At 38.8% G+C, this 24,959-nt stretch overlaps 1 protein-coding gene across 5 annotated transcripts; it reads left to right on the top strand.

Moving 5' to 3' along the window:
- Window positions 1–1,441: 1,441 nt before the first annotated feature.
- On the top strand, window positions 1,442–24,048 carry LOC101920892 (solute carrier organic anion transporter family member 1C1-like). Of its 5 annotated transcripts, none has more exons than XM_055807695.1 (16): window positions 1,470–1,528; window positions 1,627–1,704; window positions 3,745–3,890; window positions 4,517–4,658; window positions 4,769–4,901; window positions 6,337–6,467; window positions 6,686–6,832; window positions 11,337–11,435; window positions 12,194–12,430; window positions 13,580–13,744; window positions 15,069–15,264; window positions 17,631–17,796; window positions 19,375–19,556; window positions 20,990–21,054; window positions 22,224–22,341; window positions 23,124–24,048. In XM_055807695.1, exons 3-16 carry the CDS (start codon window positions 3,780–3,782, stop codon window positions 23,344–23,346), a joined length of 2,115 nt encoding a protein of 704 aa, XP_055663670.1. In that variant the 5' UTR covers window positions 1,470–1,528; window positions 1,627–1,704; window positions 3,745–3,779; the 3' UTR covers window positions 23,347–24,048. The 5 variants fall into 5 exon arrangements, with proteins under 5 accessions (XP_055663671.1, XP_055663670.1, XP_055663673.1 ...); XM_055807697.1 differs by lacking the exon at window positions 1,627–1,704 and adding an exon at window positions 2,303–2,359 and having other exon boundaries at window positions 1,472–1,528; XM_055807696.1 differs by lacking the exon at window positions 1,627–1,704 and having other exon boundaries at window positions 1,442–1,528.
- The last annotated feature ends 911 nt before the right edge of the window (window positions 24,049–24,959 follow it).

The following is a 24,959-nucleotide window of genomic DNA, read 5'->3' as shown; positions in this document are numbered from 1 at the left end:
GAAACCATAATAAATCAGTGAATATATAATTATCAGTAAAATTTGAAAAATTCTATTAAGCAACATGCCAATATCTGTGAATATGGCAGATAAAATGATTGTCTCCAGTTAACTATCAAGCTTCAGGGGAAAGTGAGAACTTGCATATTTATGGACTCAGCAAGCTTATTATTTCTTTTAGCTTCCATGACTAAGTAATACATTTCCATGTAGTTCATTGAGTTAATTTAATCTTTAGCAAATCTATTAATGTATTTTTATACAGAAAAAGCTATCAAGGCTTTTCATACAGACTTTGTCAAAGTTGGCGTTTCAGGAGTTTACCTTCCACTGGAAAGTAAGGGGATGGTGGGACAATGCTTTTTCCTTCCAAGGCTCCTGAAGTTATTGGAGTGATAAAACTTTCTTTTTCTATAATTAGAAATCACTAGAATGTTCCTTTAATTAGGAATGAATCTGATTTTGTAATTCAAGTTTCTGCAAAAGCAAGCACCATGCAGTTACATGCAACCAGATGACCAAAACCCATTACTTGAGATTCTGTTGATAATACCTGGAATGACTTCTGGGCCAGAATTGTTGCTTGTACTGGAGTGTTCTCCTCTAGAAAAGACACAGATTAGGCAGATTTGTACTCTGTATTTGCCTTGTTACATGTGGGAGCTGATACTCGTGGTTTGTTAGGATGCGAGAGCTGGGCTAGCTGTGGGTAGTACGCTCACTCTTTTTTTTTTGGCCAGTGTGTAGCTGGCTTGGAGGGACAGCTGTGTCATCTCACATCTCCTGCTGGCACCTGCAGGAACTGTCTGTGGTGTTAAATAATCCTGATTTATAGTAGACAGGGGGTCTGAAGGGAGGCTGTGATTTCCTGGGGCCATCCGCTTCTCTTTTAGGTCTCCACAAGGGTGTAGCCCACTTGCACCTCTGTGTTGGGATTGTGACACAGAAGTCCCAAAGAAGTACCAAAAACTGACAGATGTCAATATGCAATTCATGCCCTCTGAGGAGCTAAGTCATTCCTTAGTATCTCTGCTGACCCTTGTCAAAGGCACCAAGAAGTGCAAGCTACTGAGGCTGCAGGTAAGATGCTTGGGAAAACAGCCTGCTCTCTCAGGGCTGTTGTACGTGAAGTGAGCCATTCCATGGCTGTTAGGTGGATGGTAGGAAGTCGCCTTTGGAGAGGTGCTTAAAGCAACTTTAGTGTTTAGACTTCAGGAAAAAAGAAAAAAAGAATAAAGAAATTAAGTTGTTCTTGCTGGCAGAGACTGGCACCACTAGTGTGCTGGCAGGTAGGCTGCCAAAGTAATGACAACACAAGAAACCTGCTGTCTTTTGCAAAGCTTTTGTATCGGTGATTGTGGGCAAGTTTTGCAGTCACTACAAGAAGGAAATCCAAGGTTTGAAAAAAATGCAGTGGAGTGCTCCCCTTGTTGGAGTAGGCAGCGCTTTTGCTGTGACGTTGCACTGGCTTCAAGCCTGAAAGCCCTAGGGCAGGGAAAGAAACAGTCTGACACCGCAGTGACACAAAGTAAGTTTTCTCTCTCTGCCTCTTGCTGTCTCTTCCCACTTCCACTAACTTCCTGCTTCTTTCCATTTTGTTTGTTTGTTTGTTTGTTTCATTGTTAGGTGCTAGCGCAGGATAGACTAGCCTTTTTGTACATCTCAGTGTCACTAAACTTGAAAGAGATTATGTAAAGTGCAAAGGTAAAAATCTGCAAATTAGATATTTTTTTAAAGGATAAGCACTGTGATAAAGCATCCCACTGTACAAAACCTATTCTTTACTATTAATTAAAAGTTGTCAGAAATTGTCTTTTCTTATTTTTCTTGCTTAATTTAATTTTAAATACCACTGATGTCAATGATTCATTGGTTTGCCAAAGTTCAGATTTTTATAGAGTTGTTATGGAAAATATTGTTTCATTATGCATAAGAGAAGTATTTATACAATTTAACACTTCTTTTAAGTTTAAGGTAGGTTATTAGGGTGGCAGCATAACATTAAATATTGTGAAAAGAAAACCACGTCACTCATTTAAATACTGTTTATTTAACAGTCAGATGTTTCACAAAGTTAATCATCAGCAAAATACAAATCAATAAAGAATGTATTTGTTTTAGAGAACTCTGTATTTCAACTCCCATCCTGAAAATATTGGGGTACCATAATTTAATTATCTATAACTTCTTTTTTCAGTGATTTTTGATTTGAGAGCTGCTGAAGATGGTCTAAGGAAGGTTAGGTCCCTTTAGAAATGTCATATGTGGATCACTGAAATATACATGTGTTTGCTTTTTATAGTCACTTTTGGTGGATCCCACTTGAGTAGGATTTGGAACTAAAACCTAAAAAATTAAGGTAGAGAGCTTATGAGGCTTTATATCTCTATTCGCCATTAAAGCTTATTTGCAATCATTAGGAGTAACTTTTGGGGGGCTGCTGGATTGCTAAGAGAGTGTTGTCCTTTCTGGGCATGGGTAGACATTTCTTAGGAGTCCAGGTTGCTCCTGGACATCTTGCTTAGGAGAACTGAGCTCTCCAGAGGAACAGAGTGACCATTGTGGGTTAGCCCAGGACCCTGCCACAGCACTAACACCCCTGGTGTCGAAATCCTTTGTAACACTTAAATGGCCTCTGCTCATGGGTCAGCTGGCCCCTGGGGCCTGCAGGAGGGGAGCTTCCAGAAGTTCCCAGAGGAATTAAATAGAGTGGGATGTCTAAGATCCCACTGTCTTGCAGGGAGAAATGTTACAGGCCAATTTCTTGACTTACGTTCCTCTATATTCCTCTAATACATGTGCCAGTGTATATTGAAGCTAACTAATTGATTTCGGTACTACTGCACTGGTTTTCCAACAGAGGAACTTGGCAATAGCTCTTTTTGACTTGTTATCATTCCAGATCTCTCTGTACTAGCTGGTTTCCCCAATCAGCTCAGTCTACATCAACCAACATAACTAAGATGACTTGTTATATCAGAGCCAATTTTTAAATGGAAAACTTTGGCAGTCTCATTGAAATAGCTATATTTATCATCTATCTTGCAGGAACTCGTGGAGACTTGTGGACTTAAAGACAGTAATTATTGGTTTCTTTTAATCAGTGCCCTCTTTTTCCCTAATAACATCTTCACCTGCCATATCTCTTCTCTACCCTATTTCTCCTCAGTCGTTATTTGTGGTCTGATTCTACAAACATTTATCCGATAAATAATGTTTTTAGGAATGTTGACAGGATGGTACAGAGTACTTGCTGTTCAGTATTACTGCAAATTCATAGATTATGCAGTTAGAGAAAATCCTTATAAATATAATAGAATAGCAGAAGCCTACTGGATCATACCAAAGGTCTATTTAGCCTGGAACAGTGATCGAAAGCGGATATTGAGAATATAAGAATTGGTTCAAGCATGGTGATTCTCTGACATAACCTCTTAACCTCCAGCTTCCTAGGGACTTTCCTTCTCTGCAAAGATTTCTAAAAACTGTCAGCCATTTACGTCTAAATTTTCTATTTATCCAAGAAGTTCCTGAAGTATTTTAAACAGCAGACTCCACAAAGCAGGTGCATCAATCCTCAGCATATTACAAAGACACTTTGAGCACTGTTTGACAACCTTCCTGAGAAAAGGTGTCAATGTGTAGGCATCTCAAATAATGTCTCACCGTCTAGTATGCTGAAAAACATTGGAACCTTTATTCTTATGCAAATAATAGTTAATCATAGTGATATTTTCCAAACAGGAAGACCTATATTTCAGATCTGGGGGAGGAAAACCATGGACAGGCCAAACACTGCTGGTGAAGCTAAAGGCAAGTCACTCTTCCAGGACAGCGATGGCAGCACAGTTCCTGTCAAAAGCGTGTGCCATAATTGTTCAAAGTTAAAGGTATGGAGAGGAGCCTTCATAACATATTTTCTCTGGAATACTGAAAATGATAATTTGAAGTTCTATCAAAATTTAGTTAGTTCTGTATGACACTGTTTGACACTACATGTGTTAGAAACGATGCTCTAGGTTGTGATTCCAAGCACACAGCAGTCAGTAAATGTGTTGAGAAGTTAAAAAGTGAGGCCATATTTTACTAATGAATCATTTAGAGGTGTGCTGTAGTCATAGTGGTAGCTGCAGCTTTATCTTTTTATCCATGTTTTTTAGAACAGAACAAGTAGGAGGAACAAGACATGCCATAATAATAGTACCAGTAATGAACAACATTATGCTGAAAGTTTTCCCTAAGGGGGGAAACAGCTAAAACAGTACGGGGTAGAAAGGTAGAAGGTGCACACAATCAGTGTCAACTTTCTTTTTCTTTGCAGTAGAAGAGGCTTTGGAGGCCACCCTGAAAGAGAAAGTAAAATCTTCTGTTTTAATGAAAACAATAGGAAGAATCTCTGCACAGAGAATTAGAAAGCAGAACTTAGATTTTTGTGTTTCTTGAGTACATTGCTCAGGCGTTCCAGCCATGAAGAAAAAATTGTTTCTTTGCAAACTCAATTCTTTTCTCTCTTCAGATATTTCTTGGAGCTCTAGCTTTTTCCTTTTTTGCCAAAGGATTTTCTGGAAGCTACATGAAGAGCATGTCTAGTCAAATTGAAAGGAGATTTGAAATCTCATCATCAATTGTTGGCATTATTGATGGCAGCTTTGAGATAGGTAAGTGTACTTTCTTTGACAGTGGATAAATACTGCTTCTTAATATATTTTCCCCCTTAAAAAAATATCTCTTTTTGTAATCTTACTGGTTCTCTCTCTTGTTGATACAGGTAACTTAATGGTAATGGTGTTGGTGAGCTACCTTGGACCAAGAGTTCATCGACCAAAAGTAATTGCTGTTGGATGTCTCATCATGTCTTTAGGAGCATTTTTGTCAGTGTTGCCTCAGTTCCTAATGGGACGGTAAATACAGAGCTTTCACGTTGTGCACTAATTAAATTTGACCATATGAAGTGTTATTTAATCTTACACCTGAGTTAAAAGCTTGACAATAGTAGTTTCTTCCAGATAACAGGAAGGTTTTAATAGGTGGATTTTTTATTATTGGCTTTCTGATTTCCTCTCTGAAAGCTTACCTCTTTCTATAGTTAAGTAAGACAGAAACCTCAGGTTTCTACAGAACTTATACATAATTAGGGATAAAGCAGGTTGAAGTTTTCACCTGCAGTGTACATATATGTAGACACATGGGTTTTTTTCAACTGTTCTGCTTTTTTTTATATATACTTAAATGGACTGTACTGAGATATTGATGGAACAGGTTGCTTTCTGCATGGTGGCTATTCATGCTAAGCTCTTCAAAATTATGCAGATTTGTACGTATTTCCGCTGAACTCAGGGATAGTTAAGTATCTAAATACACCTTTACATCTAAGCTTTAGTGCTTACATTGTTGTTAGAAGCAGTTCATACCTCTACAATCCTTTGGCATCCTTACTGAATAGTAGTTGAAAATAAAACCCCTTTTTCCCCTCAAAAATTAGAATTTATTTGTGCATCTTCTTTAGTTCCAAGACCAATACCTGTGAAAAGGAGGGCATGAAAGGAATTGTATGTGAGGACCATGATATGGGAAGTGGCCACAGTCATTTGCTCTGCTTGGGAACCTGCACTGTGGGAGACAGCACAGGCCAGACGCAGAACTATGGAAATATCTGATTTAATCCAAGCTCATGGCCGAGTTCTGAAGATTACCCATTCTCCACAACACTGAACAAAACATAGTGGCAGTGGGGACCTCACTGTCATCCATCACAATATTAAAGGTTACCTTTTGACTGCACAGTCAGAGGGAATATCTGCTCTCCATTTATAGCAATGTAGCGTAAATGTACTCAAGCTGGTTTTAATTTGCTTAGCAGAGTTGCTGTAGTAGCTGGCTGCCTAAATACAGACAAACACGTGTGTTCTGCAGCCTGTGTTAATCTCTTTATAGACACAGATAGGCTAAAACTAGCACAGAAATCTCTGTTACATGTCTGTCACATAGGTAAGAAACTGGTGCCAGTATAGAAAAACATCAACACTGTTGTATGTAGACAGTTGTGGATGGACTCTGCCTCTGTCCTTCACTCTAAAGAATGATCTCTTAAGCCCTGGAAACAGCTTTTTTACTCTTAAGCTAAAGAAAATATTTGGGTTAGAATGATCAGAGCAATTTGAAAAAAGGTATGAAGATACCTATCTTTTTTTTAAGCAAAAGCACTGGAAATGGGTTGCCTCTCCGCTTTGCCTGCATCTATCAAGAATGAATATATATGAACACAAGGCTCATACACGCTTCCTGCAAAGCAGTCTTTCATGTGTCAGTTGTAGTTCATATAGGTTTTTTTTCCAGTTATAATTATGAAAGGATAACTGTTACTGTGGACAACTCCTCTACAAGTGTATCAGCTTGTTCCCCAGCACCGTCTGAGGGCCATCCAGTCACAGATGCTACAGAAACTCTCAGCACAATGAAAAATTTTGGTAAGCAAAAGCTCTGATGCTGGGTTCCCTTCTTCTGCTTGTCCCCGTTTTATATGCTCTCTTTTACTGGAAAGCAGTAAACCCCCTGTTAGAAACCATGGTATATACAAACCCATGCTATAATGATTGCAAATCCCCATATTTTATGTTATTTTTCTGTTGCAATAAAGTATTGTCAGAATTATGTTCACGGAAATGTAAATGTTTATGGCCTGCAGGATGTGAGAAAACAACAAATTCCTATCTGTGGCTCTTTGTGTTGATGGGGAACCTTTTACGTGGAATTGGGGAAGCACCAGTTATGCCACTGGGTGTTTCATACATTGATGATTTTTCTAAAGAAGAAAACTCAGCATTTTACATAGGTAATATGCAAATGAGTGGGTTTTACGCTAAACATTCTTTTCTTTGACATTCCTGTAGCCAAGAAAATCTATCATCTGCTCTATTCTGGATAATTTTGAGTTGTACAGAGACAAAAAAAAACAATGCAAAAGAGATCTTATGGGGTTTTTTTGTAGGATATTTCCCAGGTGCTCCTTTTGCTTTCCCCAAGTGGCTGCTGCTACATGTGCCAGTTTTCTCTGTGATTAAGAGAAGCATAACAAAATAGTCATTTCTCCAAAGTGAGAAGTCATGTCTGTCTTGTCTGTAATATCATCTTCAGTACCGCAGCTTCAGAGGATAAAATTATTTCTAATCACTAGCACAGATAAGAGAATGATCCTTAATGTAAGGATCAGTAAAGTAATCACAGTAATGTAAACGTGTTTCAGAAGCTTCTACCTGACTTTTTGAATTTCACATGCAGCACACTTCCTAATGAAAGTTTTTTAAATTCACGTTACCAAAGGAACAAACAAACCTTTGCCAGGGTGTTGTAACAAATTCCTTCTAACTGAAATTTTGTTGTTTTGATGGAAGATAGGTTGTTGCCCAAACACCAAGACTTACACCCAAGCAAATTAATTTCTTGCCAAACTGATTTAATAACATGGAGTATTTGCATGGCTGAGGGAGGTCAGAACTGCTGCCTGAAGTAAACTTGATGAAATTGAATTGGTCATAAAGACAGTAAGACACACAGTTTTAGGAAGAGCTCAGTATGTAATGCTACAGGGTAAGGTCATTTCAAATGCCTTCATTAGGGGATGAGGAAACCTGCAGGCTGAAGAGAACAAAGTATTGTGAAGGGACCTGACAAAAAAAAAAGTTCCACTCAGCAGTTATTCAAAGAATGTGAAATCACCTCTGAGCTTCTAATTAAAGGTATTCAAAAAAGTCCAGCTGAAATATTTTCTTGTCAGAATCTGGTCTGGGAGAGATCGTGACAGGTTGGAGGCTATTGGGGAAGTGAGATTAAAAATATAAAATAGACACAGAGAATAGTATGGATTCAACCAAAATGAAAATTTGTTTTGGTCATGCAAGTGAAAGGAAGTATTTTGTTTACAAGTATCAAAATGTTGCATTTTAACAGTCTGAAAAGCCATTTTCAGTCTCTTACACCATTTTGATGGACTGACCCAATTTGCAAAAAAAGTAAATATTGAAATAGTCTTTTCCACAGAGCTGAAACTCCTTTTCTTGACCAGTTTTAATTGTTTTCTATATCTGATTTTTTTAACAATTGACTGAATCAGTTTAAGATTAGTGTTTTTGTAAAACACATTAAAAAAAGTCCTATAATGAAAAAGTCAAGCCTTGCTGATGAATTTTGACCATTGATCTCATTACTTGAGTCTGAGCAAGAAGTGTCACCTTCTTGTCTCTCCTTTTGCTCCTGCCCTTAGATGTTTTGTTGAGCAAGAACGTAAATTATTTTGAAGCAGACACAGCTTTTTATGGAGTGTTAATATAATCCTTTTAACTATTTTTGGCAGAGTTATAGTGCAAATGACAATTTTACAGCAATAAAACCAGAGTGGCCATAGGAAGGAACAGAAAAGTAAAATTAGTGGTTTTGTTAAGATGCTTTATGGAATTTAGTAGAGGACTGTAGTTTTTCTGTAGAACTCTGTAAGACAGGAAATTGATTTGTTTTCAGGAAATTCTATAGATTTCAGACTGAGTTTAAAAGAACCTTTTTAATTTACTTAGTTCTACCAGGCCATCAACACAGTCCTGAGGTGGTACAATGCACTGTACGCCATATACAGTCCTGAGAAGTAATTCTGTGTAGGGTCTCTACTCAGTACGACTGTAAGTTATAATGATCTCAGTCTGTGTCTAAATCCAATTGGCATTTGGCAAGGGTCAGGAATCTCAGGATCTCAGTGGTTGCCTTGTTCTGAGAGGACCTTGGTGGAGTGACCTTTGAGGCCAACTGCTCTGACTGAGAGGTTATTCCATAAATGCTGCACCATGCTAAGCACCTAGTTTATTTAGCTATTTTATGGTCTTCAGATGTTCAGCTTCTGTTTACGTGCCTATAGAAGTGTTGCCAACAAACATAAGAGGGTTGCACCTATACTAATATAATTTCAGCAGCCAATTTTTAAGAATTTCTGGTTTGCTTTGAAACTGAATGTTGACATGGCTGATTAATGGCAGTAGCCATCAGACTTACCATGTAAGAGGTATAATAAACAATTAAATATATTTAATGAGTATTTAACTTCCGTGGGTTTCTCAGTAAAGAAGAGGTTTTGAATGAATAAAATTTCATCGAGTTGAGCACTAGCATATAATCTTGTATCTATTGAACCCATGGCTTCAGTAGAAACATATCTGAAGCCAATGTACGTTGGAAATTTTAATACCTGTTATGGTGTGCCAAATTACTCATCAATACAAGGGCTTAGCTGAGCTATGTTCAATATGCAGCAGCTGATTAACTGACAAGCGTGTATGATTTTTGCTTTGTGGTTTAGTCTGTTCATTAATTACAAAGAAGAAATATTATGAAGGAAAAATATGCTGAGAAAATATCACAGTGAACTTATTTGGTTTTGTTTTATCACAATACAAGCATATTATCTTAGTGAAGTCATTCTTGAATTTGAAGGGTATGCAAGTGTGAAATTTAATTTAAAAACTATACATATGCAAAGTTATTGCCTTATGGTTCTTAGCTTATCGAATAGCTTATCTAATAGCTTAAAGAAATATACTGCATAGACTACACAAGGCCATTGGTATGGGTGTGCTGTTTTTTATGTGTTTATTTTTGAAATTTGCCACTGAGTATTTGAACTTTGGAGATGAGCTTGTCTAGTTTTGAGTAGTAAGTTCTACTTTAGACTCACTGATAAATAAACATAAAGAGCTAATTCCTGTCTTCTAGTGTCAAAATCCTGACTCTGTAGAAGTCAGTCATTTTGGAAGCATCAGAATTTAGTCTAAAAGACTAATGAAATAAAATGAGAAAACTAAGTGAAAGCAATATGCAATTGGAGCAATGAAGCAAAGACAAAAAATTGTATGATTAAATTTTGCTGTAGGAGTTTGTTACAGTAGTGCTTGATCATAAGCTGAGCAAGCACTATATTCAGAAGACACTTTGCAAAACCAACAGGAGAAAAATCTCTGCAGTAGAAAAACACAGTAGTGTTTACAGAACATAGTGCTGAATGTAGGCAAGAACAGACAAGCACTTGGTCAAGAATTCAATTTTTTCAAAGAGAATTAAGCCTTCTGCAATTTTGAACAGCTCCTAGGCGGCAGTTCCATGCTGGAATTCAGAAATCCAAATCACTGACCTTTTTTTGAAACTGTTACCCCCCTTACAACTAAACTTCAACGGATCAACACAAGTGACAAGGGAACGTGAGGACCTGTGTTTGAATTATTTTGAGGGTATTTTATTTTACGTTGATTACCAACAGCAGTCACCAAAATCAAAATTCACTGTATCTACATACCCTGTCAGCAAAATGCAGTCCCAGTTTCCTAGGTTTCTACTAGCCTTCACAGCTTATTATTTGCCTCTAGGGCCATCCCACTTTCTTGTGATCCCATGTTATCTCCTTTATAAGTAAAGACAGAGCAGGAAATGGAAGCCTCAGTGAGGCCAGCAGCAAAACTGAAAGCTGGTTTCAAAGAGGTCATTACCTGGTCACTAGATTTCTTGATTCTTTTTACAGCTGCATAAATACGTATTAACACAACAGTTAGCTGATTTGTTCATTCTGAATCCAAAAAGATTCTTTCTAATGAACTTTGATTACACACAGGGATGCTTATATCTCCTTGTTGCCTACTGAAAATATTCTCAGGGTCCTGTACCTAATTCCATGTCCGCTCACTTTTATTGTCCCTGTCATCCTAATGTGACTCCAAAACGCAAAGATGCCTTCTTATACGCACATCGTCAGATCAACTATTGCTACTGAAAATTAAACTAGGGACCTGAATGCATACTACAGGAAAATTTCCTGACTTCTACAATCACAGAACATCATGCAAGCTGTAAAAAGAGCTGCAGGTAGGCCTATGATAGATCCAACGGGTCTAGAGTTGTATGTTCGTTTGTTAATCACCACAAGCTGAACAACACAACTACAAACATCTGAGGAGAGAAGTAGGTAGGAGGAGGGATGAAAATCATTGCAATGTTATTGTCTTTCTTCCTATTTCTTCCAAGACACCAATCTTGCAATGAAATTCTTGTGGGGCTCCACATGAGACCATGCATCAGCAAAGCCCTGTGCAGGTGAAGGAGCCCGCTTCCACAACGCAGCTAGCGTGTTGGCAGTTTATGGATTATCTTCTTGCTGTTCAGAAACTTGCCAGTAGACATCCCCTAATGGCCTGTGCCCCTCTTCTGTCTTGTCCTTCCTCTTTCCTTTCTTTACCCTCAGAGAAGAAGATGTGTTTCTCTGTGCAGCATTGTTCTCACTCTCCTGTGCTGCCTCCCTTCTCTTACAGGCCTGGTGAGGTCCTCCGGCATGTTTGGGCCGACCCTGGGCTTCCTGCTTGGGTCCTTCTGTGCCAGCCTCTGGGTTGACATTGGTGTTGTGGACATTGGTAAGAGACCGTGGGGTGGTGCACTAACTGCGAAGATGGCTGGATACGGGCACCCGTGTGCCAAGAAGCACCTTCCCAGTACACTACATCAAAAAGGGGAGCTCTCTAGAAAACTTTTCCTACTCAAAAGCTGGTGTTATTTACATTTTAATATATGCAGCATTGTAGTGTGATTGCCCTTGATACAAGATGCCTGTCCCCAATGAAGAAAAATTTTGCACCTCTTTATGCTTGTGCACACGCTTGTTACACCCTTGCTGCACAGCTGAGAACAAACGAGCAAATGAGAGGCCGTCCCGACGCTGAGGGAACAGCGAAAGGCCTTTGCTCATGGACACTCTCAACACTTGGCAAAAATTATGTTCTCTTAAAAATCATGCAGCAAAGTCTCTAATCCCAGGGAAAATTTGAGGAACTTCAAGGAAAAACTGTTGAGTTTGGGAATGAAAGGAAGAGGGGACAGTGAGGAAATTGAGAAAGGGAAATTATTTTTGGGTGGTGAAGGGCTCTCTTGCTGTCACTGATTCCCATAGAAAGTGCTGGAAGATTGTGGCAAGGAAATCTCCTTGGCTCTAAATGGAGAGATCTATTTTTGACTGCATGGGACTGATCTGATACTAGCTACATTTCAATTCCTCATATGAAACATAAATCACCGCTGTTCTGGTCTTTAAACAATGCATATAAGGATAGCTAGAGTAGATTTAAGTGCTCTGCATGATATTTAATCTATTTTCCTGTCTTTCTGTATTTTATAGATACCATCAGCATAAATCCTAAGGATACCCGTTGGGTTGGTGCCTGGTGGCTTGGGTTGCTTCTCTGTGGAGCAGTCAACTTTCTTGCTTCATTGCCTTTCTGGTTTTTGCCTTACTCCTTACCAAAAGAAGGAGAGAAAGAAAACCTGAAGATAAATCATATATCTATTCAAGGAGATCACTGTAAAACAGACCCCCCAGCTCAGCCGCAGTTAAAGTTCTCGGAGGCAGTAAAAGGTGAAAGATTGTTGCCCAAATGTTTGCATGTGAACTCTCTGTATTGGGTTCATTCCGAGCTGAGCACGGATTTGCACAACCCTCAGAAAAATGCACATTTTTGCAGAGCAAATGATGAACAAAAATCCTCTTTTTAATTTTTAGTATTAGAATTACATGCTAAGGGTGTGTTTCAGTCCTCTCATGTCAGGCAGCTGGAAAAAGCTCATGCTGTTGCTTTGAGCAGCAGAGATTCTTAGTTCAACACAGTAGTTGTCATATGATGTGTTACAGCTACAATCCTATGATTATGAAGGAAGAAGGGGGAAAGCATCCCATCCCTCATTAATGACCAGTCCACAGGCAACAGGTTGCTGCTTCACTGAGGTCAACATGTGGGAGGGAAACTGTTTCCAAGTACTGGATCAGCTGGGGGAGGTATTTCAATGGATTCGTAGCTCCTGTATATGAGTTCAGTGATGCTAAATTAACCTCAAACAGGAAATATCAGACCCAACTACCCATTGCTGGACTCCCTCAAGGGCTTTATTCATATGTATGCATGCATGTACACCCCTTAGTGGCTATGGCGGATGTGTTTTGAACTGTCATCTTTTAGGCAAGTGTGCCAACAGCCAGCCTGCAAGCTAAATGCAGGTTTTGTCTTCACTTTAATTTCATGGACTTAGATACTCTAATCAAGGGTGTCAGGAAAGGTTCCAGCCTTTTTTTTTTAGGTCAGGTGCTTCCTTTCTCTGAATATCAGCTTCATGTGGGACTCCTGTGTGGTTTGTGGAGGCTCCTGCTTTAGACACCAAACTTTTCATTTAGTACATTATAGAAAGTCAGTGATCCTCTGGGGACACTGCCCTATACAGACACTGAAAATCAGTGTTGCAAGCCTCAGTGCCTTTGATTAACAGTCCTGTGTCACACATGAGCTAATCTAGCATTTCTGATTCCCAGTTCAGTATCCACAGTGCCATTCAACCTTGCTGCTCCTGTAAGTCATGTGCTGGCAATGAAGAAAACTCCCCCTCGAGCAAGCATGTGTTTAACCTGCAATATCAGCCAGTAATTAAATCAAAGTTAGTTTTGTTATCCAAAGGATGTCAAAACAACTCTTCTCTGTGTTTAGCAGGGTGTACAGCATATACCTCTCCATTGCAGATTTCTTCCCAGCTCTAAAGAAGCTGTTTGGAAATCCAGTTTTCCTGGTGTACATCTTCCTCACTATTCTGCAGTACAATTCTCTTGTTGGGTTGATAACCTATGAAACAAAGTTTATGGAGCAGCAATTTAATGTATCAGTGGCAAGAGCCATCTTTCTAATTGGTAGGTACCTGTCTTTTTAAATCCCAGTGTCAAAAAGGAAGCTTTTCTTTGTTATTTTGATTCCTTTTAGAATCACAGAAGGTGCTTCTGTGAACTTTTTTGGTTAAAGAAAAGTATGTAGTGGTTTACTAGTTTTCCTACCATATTTTGAAAATGGATGTTGATTTTAGTGTTAATTTTCCCAGTGTTCCTAATTAGTGAGCTAGAGGATTATTAGAACTGGGTGGATATTTTTTGGCTGAAGTTTTTCTCAGTGAGATTTGGGTTATGAATGTGTCTGTTTTCTTGAACAAAACCCACACATAAACTGCAATACGTAACAACTAAAAGAAAAAAACATTTAATTTAGAACATGTCTAATGAAATGTGTGATTTTTCCTTGTCAGAATAACATTATGGTATAAATGTTCCATTTTGTTTACAAATACAAATTTTATAAGCAATAAGAAACCAAAATATAAAATTCTGAGTAATTTCATTGAGCTCAAAGCTCTTTTTCTATTTACCAGTTCTCTCAAAATAAGTTCTTTGTAATGTTCTACAAAAAAAGAATGTTGAAACTATATTAATCTTACTGTGATTAATATGGTCTCATAACCTGGCAAGAAAAGCAGCATGTTTGAGGTCATTGTAGAATTGTTATTCCAGTACTTTAATCTGAAGGCATGCTGCTTTGCTTCGGATCAGGTACAAATGGGGGAATAACTTACTTTTTTGTCTTTTTTTGGAGGCAGGAAAAACCCCCAAACAAACACACAGAGAAAGGCAAATAATACCTTGTAAAAGGTCTCAATTTAGCATGTAAATATTAGGGCTGGAGTTTGTGAAATGCTGAAGAGATTAAATCTAAATGCAAATCTTTTTGTTATTCACTCTCAGAGCAAAGTGGAATCCAATGCAAAACCAGACATTGCTTCCTTTCATGTTCTGTTTTGGAGAATTATTTTTTTTGTAACTTTCAGAAAGTTTAATGTTTGATTTTAGATCAAGAAATGCCCATGAGCTAAGACATCTATCTCATTTACTCCAGTTTCTAACAGGCACTTGTATAGATTTGATTATATCTGTATACATACAAAAAACAGTACAGTAAAAAGGCAGGGAATATTGAGGCATTAAGCTTTTTAAAGCCATAACATGACTTGAAAGATAATGAAGAAGTAAGTAAAATTACTTAATAGTAATAGAAAGTCAGAACCTTCAAGGATAAGTCTGAAAATAGGTCAGTATTTGATATTTTGGAAACTACTAAAACCAGATATTTATTCTAAAAAGTGTCAATGCAAGTGACAGAGGTTAACATTTCATTACCTTCTATTTGCAGGTGTGATACTTTTACCCATCACAATCCTGGGGATGTTTTTAGGAGGCTTTCTGATCAAGAAATTCAAACTCCACATAACTAAAATGGCAAAGTTTGCATGCATCACTTTTATAGCAGCCTATTTGTTAAACCTTTTCTACTTTATATGCAGTTGTGAGGTGCTCCAGGTGGCTGGTTTGACAGTGCCCTACTCTGGGTTTGTATCCCCTTGGTTGTGTCATGTTTTATGGTTGCTTCCTGCCCCATGCAGAACATGGTGCACGCACCTGTATTCCCCTCCTCACACAAACAATCAGGGTTTTTAATCTCATTTGGACTACAAACCTTCTATTCTAGAAAACTTCTTGTTTTGAGTTTGGATGAGTTCTGAAACATATCTTCTCTGTTGATTTGCTGTAGCATAATTCTAAATCCTTTTGCATAAAAAATTAATATATGTGTCTGTTTAAAGACAACAATGTTTTTGTAGAAATTGACCTGTATTAGGTCATCTGCTAGTGTGAATCAGTGTGGTTTCAGTTAGAGTGGAGCTACTGAGATTATATCGTTTTACAACTCCCTTGTCAGTGATACACACAAGAAAATACAAGGTTTTGAGATAGACTTGTCAGGCTGAAATGATACCTGGTGTTGGGGAAGGGCAGAATATCCCAGTTTTGTTCTTCAAATTTTGTTTTAAGTGGACGTTTCTTTTTCTAAATTGTTTATTGCTGGCAATTGGCATATTGATGACAATATACCTCTACATTCTTGCAAATTACTAATTAAGATGAAATTAATCACAGGCAAATTAAATTCTTATATTCTATTTCAACGCTTCAACTTAAAGCCTGTCTCCTCCTACCGTGTAGGGAGTGGGATATAAAAAAAAATGTTGGAAGTGTCTTCCCCGTAGTCCCTCAATGGCTTTGACTCTAGAAGGGACCATCCTCTAGATCAGTAGTTATCAGCCTGCGTGGGGCATTACCAGCCTCCCTGGGTATCTGGAGCTGCTGACCTGCCTGTGTCCATTTTCTCAGCTGGGAGGTAGAAATTGTTCATGTCAGGAGTGTGTGCTGCCCAGCCAGGTGTTTCTCCTCCCTTACCAGGACCATGGTCGTGCTTTCCTGAGAACATTTTTCGGACTCTAGCAGCCTGCCACAATTGCCTACTGTTTAAATTTAGCTCAGTCTGATCCAACAAATTTCAAGGGATTTTAAAGGATTAAACTGAATCCAGCAGGGCTTGCTAGATTTTCAATTCAGACAGAAACGCACTCCTGTGTTTTTTGAAACTGAGCCTATGTCCAGGGAAATATCTAAGTTGTCTTGGCAAACTTGACACCCAGTTCAGTTTCTGGTTAGTTACATAAAAGATGTTAGAGGACTTCACAGCAGAGAGAACTCTGGTTGAGTGCAACAGTATCATGCTGTAAAGCGAATTAAAAATAAGCAGAAACATCAGAACAGCAAATACTGAAAGGGCAATTACAGTTTCTCCAGGAGAACGGAGACTGGAGAATTTAGCATGTGCTAGGATTGCTCCGGTTAAGCCGCTGACATACTGTTTTACCTGTTCAGCAATTTGTAGTCTGAAGATGAGCAACAGCCTAACGAAGGCTAAACACCCCCCCAGTTATTTTCCCCTCTAAAAGACTTAGGGGAAATCTAACCCCCTTGAGGTGTGTTTTGGATTGAGGGGTAAAGAGGAAGAAAAGGCAAATCCTGAACAATTTTTCCTTTATCATGTGAGTGACTTCAGAGCCGGGGTGATTTGTCGATGGTGGACTCCTAACACTTTCTGAAAACTGAGCCCTGCTACCATGCCCTCAGCATTGCTGTCCACTTTGTAAATTCTCAATTCTAGTTGTCATCCACTTAGATTAACTCCTTGGGGCCTGATTTTGATGTTTCTTACAGAAATGTTGGTAAAAGTGGAAGCTATGAAAGTCCTTGATAATATTCAACAAGGAATGAGATCTGATAAGAAACGGGGAACAAGCCCATCCCAGGTGCAGGGCTGCTGCTGCTGCTGAATGTGGTCTGAGCTCAGACAGAAGCAGCACTTCTCACTCAGACTCAAGCAACTTTAGTTTCCACTAAGCGGCTCTGATCCAGTGAAAAAAATGTCAAGGACTAATTGCTACTGTAGTTTTATGTAGTTTTACATCACCACTTCTGGCACCCAGATATGGTATGACAGCTAATACTAAGCAAAAGCATGGCCAGTCTGCAGGTGATAAGAGATTCTAGGTATGAATTTCTTTTTCTTGGGTTGAGTTTTCAAGTGAAAAAGTGATACCAAATATTCCCTCTCACCCAAGAATACCTAGTTTGTGAGTGCCTTTTCAGCAACAATTGATCAAAATGGTAATGCTTTATGAAAAATCTCAGGAGAGCTTTGGTTTAGCTGAAATTAGCTTAGTCTCCCTTTGACAACTTCACAGTCCGTTGGTTAGTAGCAGATACCTGTTCATGTTTATTGCTTCACTTTTTCCATGTTTTTCCTGCCTACTCACTGATATTTTGCTTAACTATATAATTTGACTAAATAATTTGTTCATTTCTTTCTGTTTTCCTCCAGATTAAAGCATCTTTCCTTCCCCAAAAACAGCTTCAAGGCCAGTTGCAATGCTGACTGCAGCTGCAAGCTGGATCAGTGGGACCCTGTATGTGGGGCTGATGGGATCACTTACATGACAGCCTGCTTTGCGGGATGTAAATCATCAACCGGGATGGGAAAGAATATGGTAAATATATAGGTGGATAGATGATTATTTAGTAAGGCCTGTTGTGGTAGAACAAGGGATAATGGTTTTAAACTAAGAGAGGGTAGATTTAGACTAGTATAAGGAGGACTTTTTTTATGGTGAGGATGGTGAAACACTCGAACAGGTTGCCTGAAGAGGTGGTGGATGCCCCATCCCAGGAAACATTCACGGTCAGGTTGGACTGGGCTCCGAGCAACCTGACCTAGTTGAAGATGTCTCTGCTATTGCAGGGGGGGTTGGACTAGGTGACCTTTAAAGGTCCCTTCCAACTCAAACTATTCTATGATTTTATGATTATAGATGTAGCAGCTAGATTTCTCCATCTATTAATTTTTTGGCTTTGTGATTAAGAAATGCTGTAGACACAATCATCCCTTCTGTATGTTTTAACCTCGTAGAAACTGAGTACAAGGTTGCAGGGAGGGTTTTTAAAAGAGCTGGCATGAGGTAAATGAGCTATTCAGGAAAGACATTAAAACCTCAGACTCTGAACTTACATTTCTTGAATGCTTTTGTTTTAAAATTTAATTTAGATTTTCTTAAAGTTTATTTGCTTCTCGGCAAGATGACCATAAATTCAGCTTTAAGTTTCTCAGTAGATCTTTTACTGTGTAGGTACAACACAGCCAAGAGGGGTTTGCTTTAGAAGACCTTTACTAGTCCTGTTGTTATACTAGCAAAGTCCTGTGGTGTTAACTCACGTGCAGCAGACCTGTATAAAATTATGAGTGCTGGTTTTGCAAACTGTTGCAGATCATACTGGAATTGCCCGCTTTCCTGAGCTGCCTTAGCTCAGGAAAGCAAGTCAAAGCACTAAATTGTACAGCCAATAGTTCTGTAAATATGCATCTGGCCATTTTGTTCAGTGTATCATCAGCAAAGCCATTTCTAGGACTTCAAGCGCTCCTACCTGGGCAAGAACATTAAAAACAGTAGGTTTCAAAAAGTGTGTGCAGATGATCGTGTCTTCTGGCAGAAGCAGAATTGTCTTCATGCAACAACAGTGAAAAAGACAAGCAACACTTCCAGGCCTCTATTCATATATCCCATCAACATTCTCGTGCTTCACTTCAGGGAAATTGGTTTTCAAACCCATGTCTCCTGCTAAATTCAAAGGCTATGAAACAGCCTGCTCTCAATCCAGCACCAAATGCTGTTTTAGATACATAATGGTAGATACACATGTTTGCATTTCTGGATCCACATATATATTTTTTATTGTTACTCATCTACTTCAGAGGACTCCTGAACAGAATGGCTGAATTTTATAGCTTTGACCCATTTTAAGCATACGCAGAGCACCTTTTGTCCTAGCAATGGCATGGCTGAAACTAGAATCACAGTTGCTTTGTAACTCTGGAGCAGCTCAGAGTGGCTGGAGCATACCAATGAACTTGGCCATCAGTCTGTGGAGATGATTAGGGAGGTTCTTTCAGTGTAAACAAGAGCCTGCCTGTTACAGGGAGCGAGAAATCTAGCTACTAAAATAGTTTTGTGAGCTGAATTCTGATTAAATGAATTCTGATTAAATAAATTATTCTTCTCATCTCCTTTCAGGTGTTTCACAATTGCAGCTGTGTGGAAGTACAAGAGCATGGGCTTGGCAATTCCTCTGCAATTCTGGGACAATGCCAAAGAGAAAGCTGTACCAAAGCATTTCCCTATTTTTTAGCATTACAGACTGCATGTGCATTTATTTTAGGCTTAGGAGGCACTCCTACATACATGATTATGTTTAGGTGAAATACTTTACCTTACCTTGACCATAAAGCTTGGGGAAAGAGAAATAGAATATGGTATCTACCATTTAATTCCTATTGTTAAGCATGGCATGCTGGTCAAACTGGGGCCCTGAGTCTTTGCCTGTACTCTGCAATCCAGCTCTGTTCAGAGGCACAGAAAGCAAAATGCCTGCCCACCAATTTAACTCCAATTTGAGGCTGAGTAGATACTTTGGTAATGAAGTAAATGGGCCTTATGCTGATCCTGAACATTAGTTTTCACTTCCATTGACAGGGGTGTTTTTAAGAGAGCGATGAACTCGAAATAAGATGTGGTGCTAACCCATATCGAAGGTGACTATGTTGTTCACATTACTCAGGAGAAAAACTTTCACCTTTGTTGCCTTGTTGCCTCACAATGTTTTCTGTGTTGTGAGAAGTCTGATATTCCTATTTTTTGTCAAGCTGGTATAAACAGAACTATGTCAGCAATATTTTTGTTTTAATTCCTTTGGTTGTAAAGCAGCCCTGCTGTTTTACACTTGGAAGAAAAGGCAATGTTCTGTGCCTTTTGCGTGGAAGTTTCTTTCCACTCGCGCTCACAGATGAATTGCAATCTTCAGTAGGCAGTGCACATGACTAGATAACTCTCTTGGATAAGCTGCTGGTTCTTCTGAAATATTTTCTAAGTGCAGCTGTTCTTACGGCATGCCTGGATTATGGGCAAGGCTAACTTTGCTGGGCAGTTTTCAGAACAGTAATGTGTATAATGACAAGCCTTTCATGTTAATGCTGAAAAGACAATATACCGATGCACAAACAGTTCAGGAAATGGGCTGGCCATAGCGAGTCTCCCCCCTGCTCCTGTGCCAGCTCAGCACTCCCCTCTGCTTTTTATCAGCTCTTCCAATTCATCTGATGGGCACAGACCGTTTCTCCACTAGTAGGAATGAGGTGATTTTGTAGCCAGGTAACTCACATTCACTGTGCCTCTGCAGAACACTAAAGGCAGAGGTGGGTTTTACCTGCATGTAGCTAGTAAAGATTGCACACCCTTGTTCCCTCTGTTCACCACGGCACAATACAGCCCCTTCTAAAGCAAGGTTGATTCTTGGAGCTTAACTTATGGACATGAGCTGCCTACTTTTAGTTGGCTCACTCTAATTTGCCTGTGCATCTTCTCCCAAAAGAGTTTACAATCAGTTCTCTTTGGTTCAAGATCAGTTTCTGTAGATTATCCCATGTATTTCAATGAGACCTCATCCATTGTTAATGGAAGGAGGCTCCACATCTGAACTTTAACTGTGGTGAATTTTTTTTAGTTAGGGTTTAACTGAGCTATGCTAGGTAAGCCACAGTACTCTTGCAATGGGGCATGTGCAGATTTTCACAGCATGAATATAGCTATGTTGTTCTATTGTTCTATTGTACTATTTTTGTTTCCTTTTTAGATCTGTTTCACCAGACCTGAAATCCTTTGCTGTTGGGATTGAAACTTTAGGTGGTAGAGTACTAGGTAAAACTTCCTTTCTTTGTGGGATCCAAGTATGTAGTCAAAGAGATAGTCCAAAGCATGCCAGTGCAATGTCCTTGCTCCAGATGAGAATAAAAGAAATTTTCTTCTTCTTTGTAATCAGACTATGCATTTCAAAATGTTTGGAGGAGTTTACTACATGTTTCCTGGTATGTAATTATATAGTATGATTATCTCTTCAGAATTTTTCCTATGCAGCAAAGGAATCAGGGAGAGGAAGGAAATTTCATCATAATTTTTGGGGTTTGATTCACGGACACAACTACCAGAGCTTGATCAATCTGGGTATCTTTAACAACTGTGTTCCCTTTTGCTGACCATTTTTCACTTAGAGCTACCATGTACTCTGCCTATTATTTTCTTTCTTGTGTTTATCTGCAATAAATAATCATTCAAGTCTTCGGACATGTAGTCTGTTCTGCCTCGAGCAAACTTGCCTTATCTTCACTTGTTTGCTGATTTTTTTATATCTTCCCCATGCAGACAAACCCAAGTAATCATTTGGATGTCTCTCCTAATCTCCATATTTCAGCTGAATGCTGTGGAGAATCTATATTGTGCTTTTATGAAATAGTTTTCTTCACAAAACTGCACATTACCCCTGAAACAGCTTGCTGATTATATTAAAGCGTTATGACTGTCTAAAAGGAATTCTTCCTGTACTACAGAAGTAAAATACACTTATTACCTAGTTGGTTTTGAGCAAGTACTTAATTTCAGACCTTTGTACTCAGCTTACCGTTTTTAATGGCAAACTGTTGTGTAATACTTGAATAGATACATTAGTATACATAAATATTAATATGTCATGGCACATAATTCCACACAGGGGACTGAAAAAGAAATGTTGGTTATATTATTTCTTTAAACAACAAAAGTTATAAATCTAAAAAAAAAATGCTATTAGAATTACTAACATTTTCTTCACTGAATATAATAATGCTATAATCTTCCATCCTTTCAGCTACCTTTAGGTACTTATTTAAATATTTTAACAAATCTTGGAATCTCAAAGCTGGAGCTGGATGCTCAGTCCCATTTTATGCAACTGCAATTCAGAAACCCTGAGATCCATTTCCTCATTTCTTTGCCATGGCATTAAATGCTGAGATCTTCATGTCTGAGATGATGTAATAATTTTTTTTTTGCAGGAGGACTCCCAGCCCCTATTTATTTTGGTGCCTTGATAGATGAGACCTGCTTGAAATGGGGGACAAAGAACTGTGGGGGATCTGGATCTTGCCGGGTATATGATACGAAAGCATTCAGGTAAGCCAAAACCTTTGGTAAAGGGTTGGGAATTTGACTTCTGAGGCAGCTTTGGTCACCAAGGACCAAGGTATACTTTACCCAAGTCAATTGTCAATACTCTGATTAGGATACTAAAATCACCAAAACTCCTTATTTTTACTAGCCCTTAATAGATCAAATAAGCCAAATAATTTTATTCAATTTGAAATATGACATTGCAGTACAGTCTTACATCGCCAGAATGAGTTCCTTTACTGAAGCCTTAGTGCACTGAATAACTCCGTGATGCTTTGGTTTTGTGGGAAACTGGAAAAAACATGGAGTAAGTGTAGCACTGAAGATGCTTTTCCTCATCTGTCATTTCTATGCTTCCTAATGTATAAGACATGTCACAAAATCCACTTGAGGAGGGGATCCAAGTGACTGGTGGTGCATGGAGAGCTGCAGCCAGGACCACTGAGTGCTGCCAGTGGGGGGCTGGGGAAAGGCTGAGACAACAGTCAAAAAACCCTGGCTGGTACAGCTCCTCCTGTCCCAGCCCTACAGTACAGCCTGCTGAACAGGAGAACTCTTCAGACAGGAAGCTTTTCTGCTAGGAGTATAGGACCAGATTAGAACCTGCCTGGGGCTAAATACCATGAGATTGTTTGCTTTCTGTCTGTTATCCCTTAAAACGTAGAGCAATACCTGGCTTAGAACAGATGGTTTTGCCAAAGTGTATTTGATATCTTGCTTGGTTCCACTCAGAATTGGCAGGTTTTGTTGACATAAACATATTTTTTCACCTTTTTGTTTTCTAGAAATGTCTATCTTGGCCTCATTGCAGGACTACGGGCAGGATGCTGTCTTTTATACATAGTACTCTGTGTTTTAATAACGAAACGCTTCAAACCAGATGGCAAAGAGATGACAGATACTAAGAATATAGAAAGACCAACCAGCAAAGAATCAGCTACTGACAACAAAAAAGAAATTCTTCCTGGTGCAAGAATCTCAGAGGACAGTGAGGAAACTTGTATGTGAGAAAGAAACAAGGTCTTTTCATAACTTTGCCAATGCTTCAGTTTTTCTAAACACAACAGGTGTCTAATTACTGACTTCAACTGCTAGTTTACATTTTGGGGGTTCAAAAAATATTTTTGAAACGTTGACTTTTAATTGGCTTTACCCTATCCTTTTCCTTTCCTCATCTGAAACATTAGAGAGGAAAGGTTTTCAAAATTTTGGGGAACTCTCCCATTCTCTTGCTCTCAGTCCTTTTCTAGACCAACAGTAGGACTAGCCAAAATTTTTCAAGTGTCAAGTTTGATTATGATTGAAAAATTAAAAAGAAGATATCCACAGTAAGCTGCTTTTCCATTTTTCACTGACTATTTCAGGTACTCCTGCTTTGTATATAGTCCTACAGCTCTAAATAGCAAATCGAGTTACACTTGCCCAGTTGCTCTGACAGCCTTTGCTGTGTGGTTCATGGCCAGAGCTCCTTGTTCCGGGCTAGGTCCCATGGCCCATGCTCAGGTGAGAGCCCCGGGGCCATTGGTGAGCACCCTCTGATCAAGAACTGCACGATGTCTCTGGGATTTGGCTTGAACAAATTAAACAATCAAAATGTAATGCAAACAAAAGAAAGTGGTATATTAATTTTGCAGCACATCTCAGTATTGGGTTTGAGTAAAATTACTCTGAGCTGATGCAATAAAGTGTTAGGTGTTTAAGTTTCTTTAATTTTTTTGTGTTAGTGTGTTTGTAGGGGCATTTTAATCCTAATGACCATGTATATAGATAATACCACATGTATATAGATTTTCTTCCTGTTTAAGGAACCTCCAGTAAGCCTTGAAATACAGTACTGAAAACTTGCAAATTCGCAGCTTTCCACAGATATCTTACTTCAGAAAGAACCTTAAATAAGGATGCTTCTAACAGCTATTACTAGGAAAAAGAGTCTCTAAAAATACTTCAGGTGTGGTATTTCATTGACAGCCCTCATGATGTACCTTCACAATGGGAGAAAACATGTCTGGTAAGATCACTGTAGGTTTTGTTTCCATCTCACAGCCATTTTGCTTTTTTTTTTTTTCTGAAGGGTGTCTCTACTCCCTGCAATTCTGTGCACAAGCCTAAAACTAGGAAACAAACCTTCTTTCCTTATCTTAAACTTCCTTGGGACGTGGAAGAGGGCACTACACTAAAGAAAATCTATCACACTTTTCCTTAGAAAGTAGCAGATTGGAGAGCTAGAGAGAGAGAGACTCTCCATATTAATGATTTTCTGACCTTTCTTCTACCATCTGCACTGTGTAAGTGCAAGAACAGGAATGGGAAAAGGGTTGATGTGGTACTCACTGAAAGTAAGTTCTTCATATCCTGGCCTGGGGATGGAGTTGTTTGCATTTTGTTGCTTAAAAGCAATGACTAGCTTAGACCAGTTTAGACGTCTTTCACAATCACAGTTCTGGTTATAAACTGCCAGCAGTTATGGGGAAGCAGTGTATGTTATAAGGAAACAGGAATAAAAGCTTCTTTAGTACAGATGATATCCATGCTGCATCTAGGCCTGAAAAGACTTAAATAAATATCCAAGTTCCAGAAACCCCACAAATTTTACTCAGAGAAAAACATGGTGTGTTTTTCTC

Source organism: Falco peregrinus, chromosome 6, assembly GCF_023634155.1.
Source record: "Falco peregrinus isolate bFalPer1 chromosome 6, bFalPer1.pri, whole genome shotgun sequence".
Classification (NCBI taxonomy): Eukaryota; Metazoa; Chordata; class Aves; order Falconiformes; family Falconidae; genus Falco; species Falco peregrinus.
This window is presented reverse-complemented; position numbering and strand designations above follow the sequence as displayed.

Excerpts from the sequence above, each read along its gene's own strand:
- LOC101920892 (XM_055807696.1), top strand. The coding sequence starts at position 3,780 with ATGGACAGGCCAAACACTGCTGGTGAAGCTAAAGGCAAGTCACTCTTC. Across the intron at positions 6,833-11,336 it reads AAACTCAGCATTTTACATAG|GCCTGGTGAGGTCCTCCGGC; the intron begins GTAATATGCAAA and ends CTTCTCTTACAG. Across the intron at positions 15,265-17,630 it reads TTGACAGTGCCCTACTCTGG|ATTAAAGCATCTTTCCTTCC; the intron begins GTTTGTATCCCC and ends GTTTTCCTCCAG.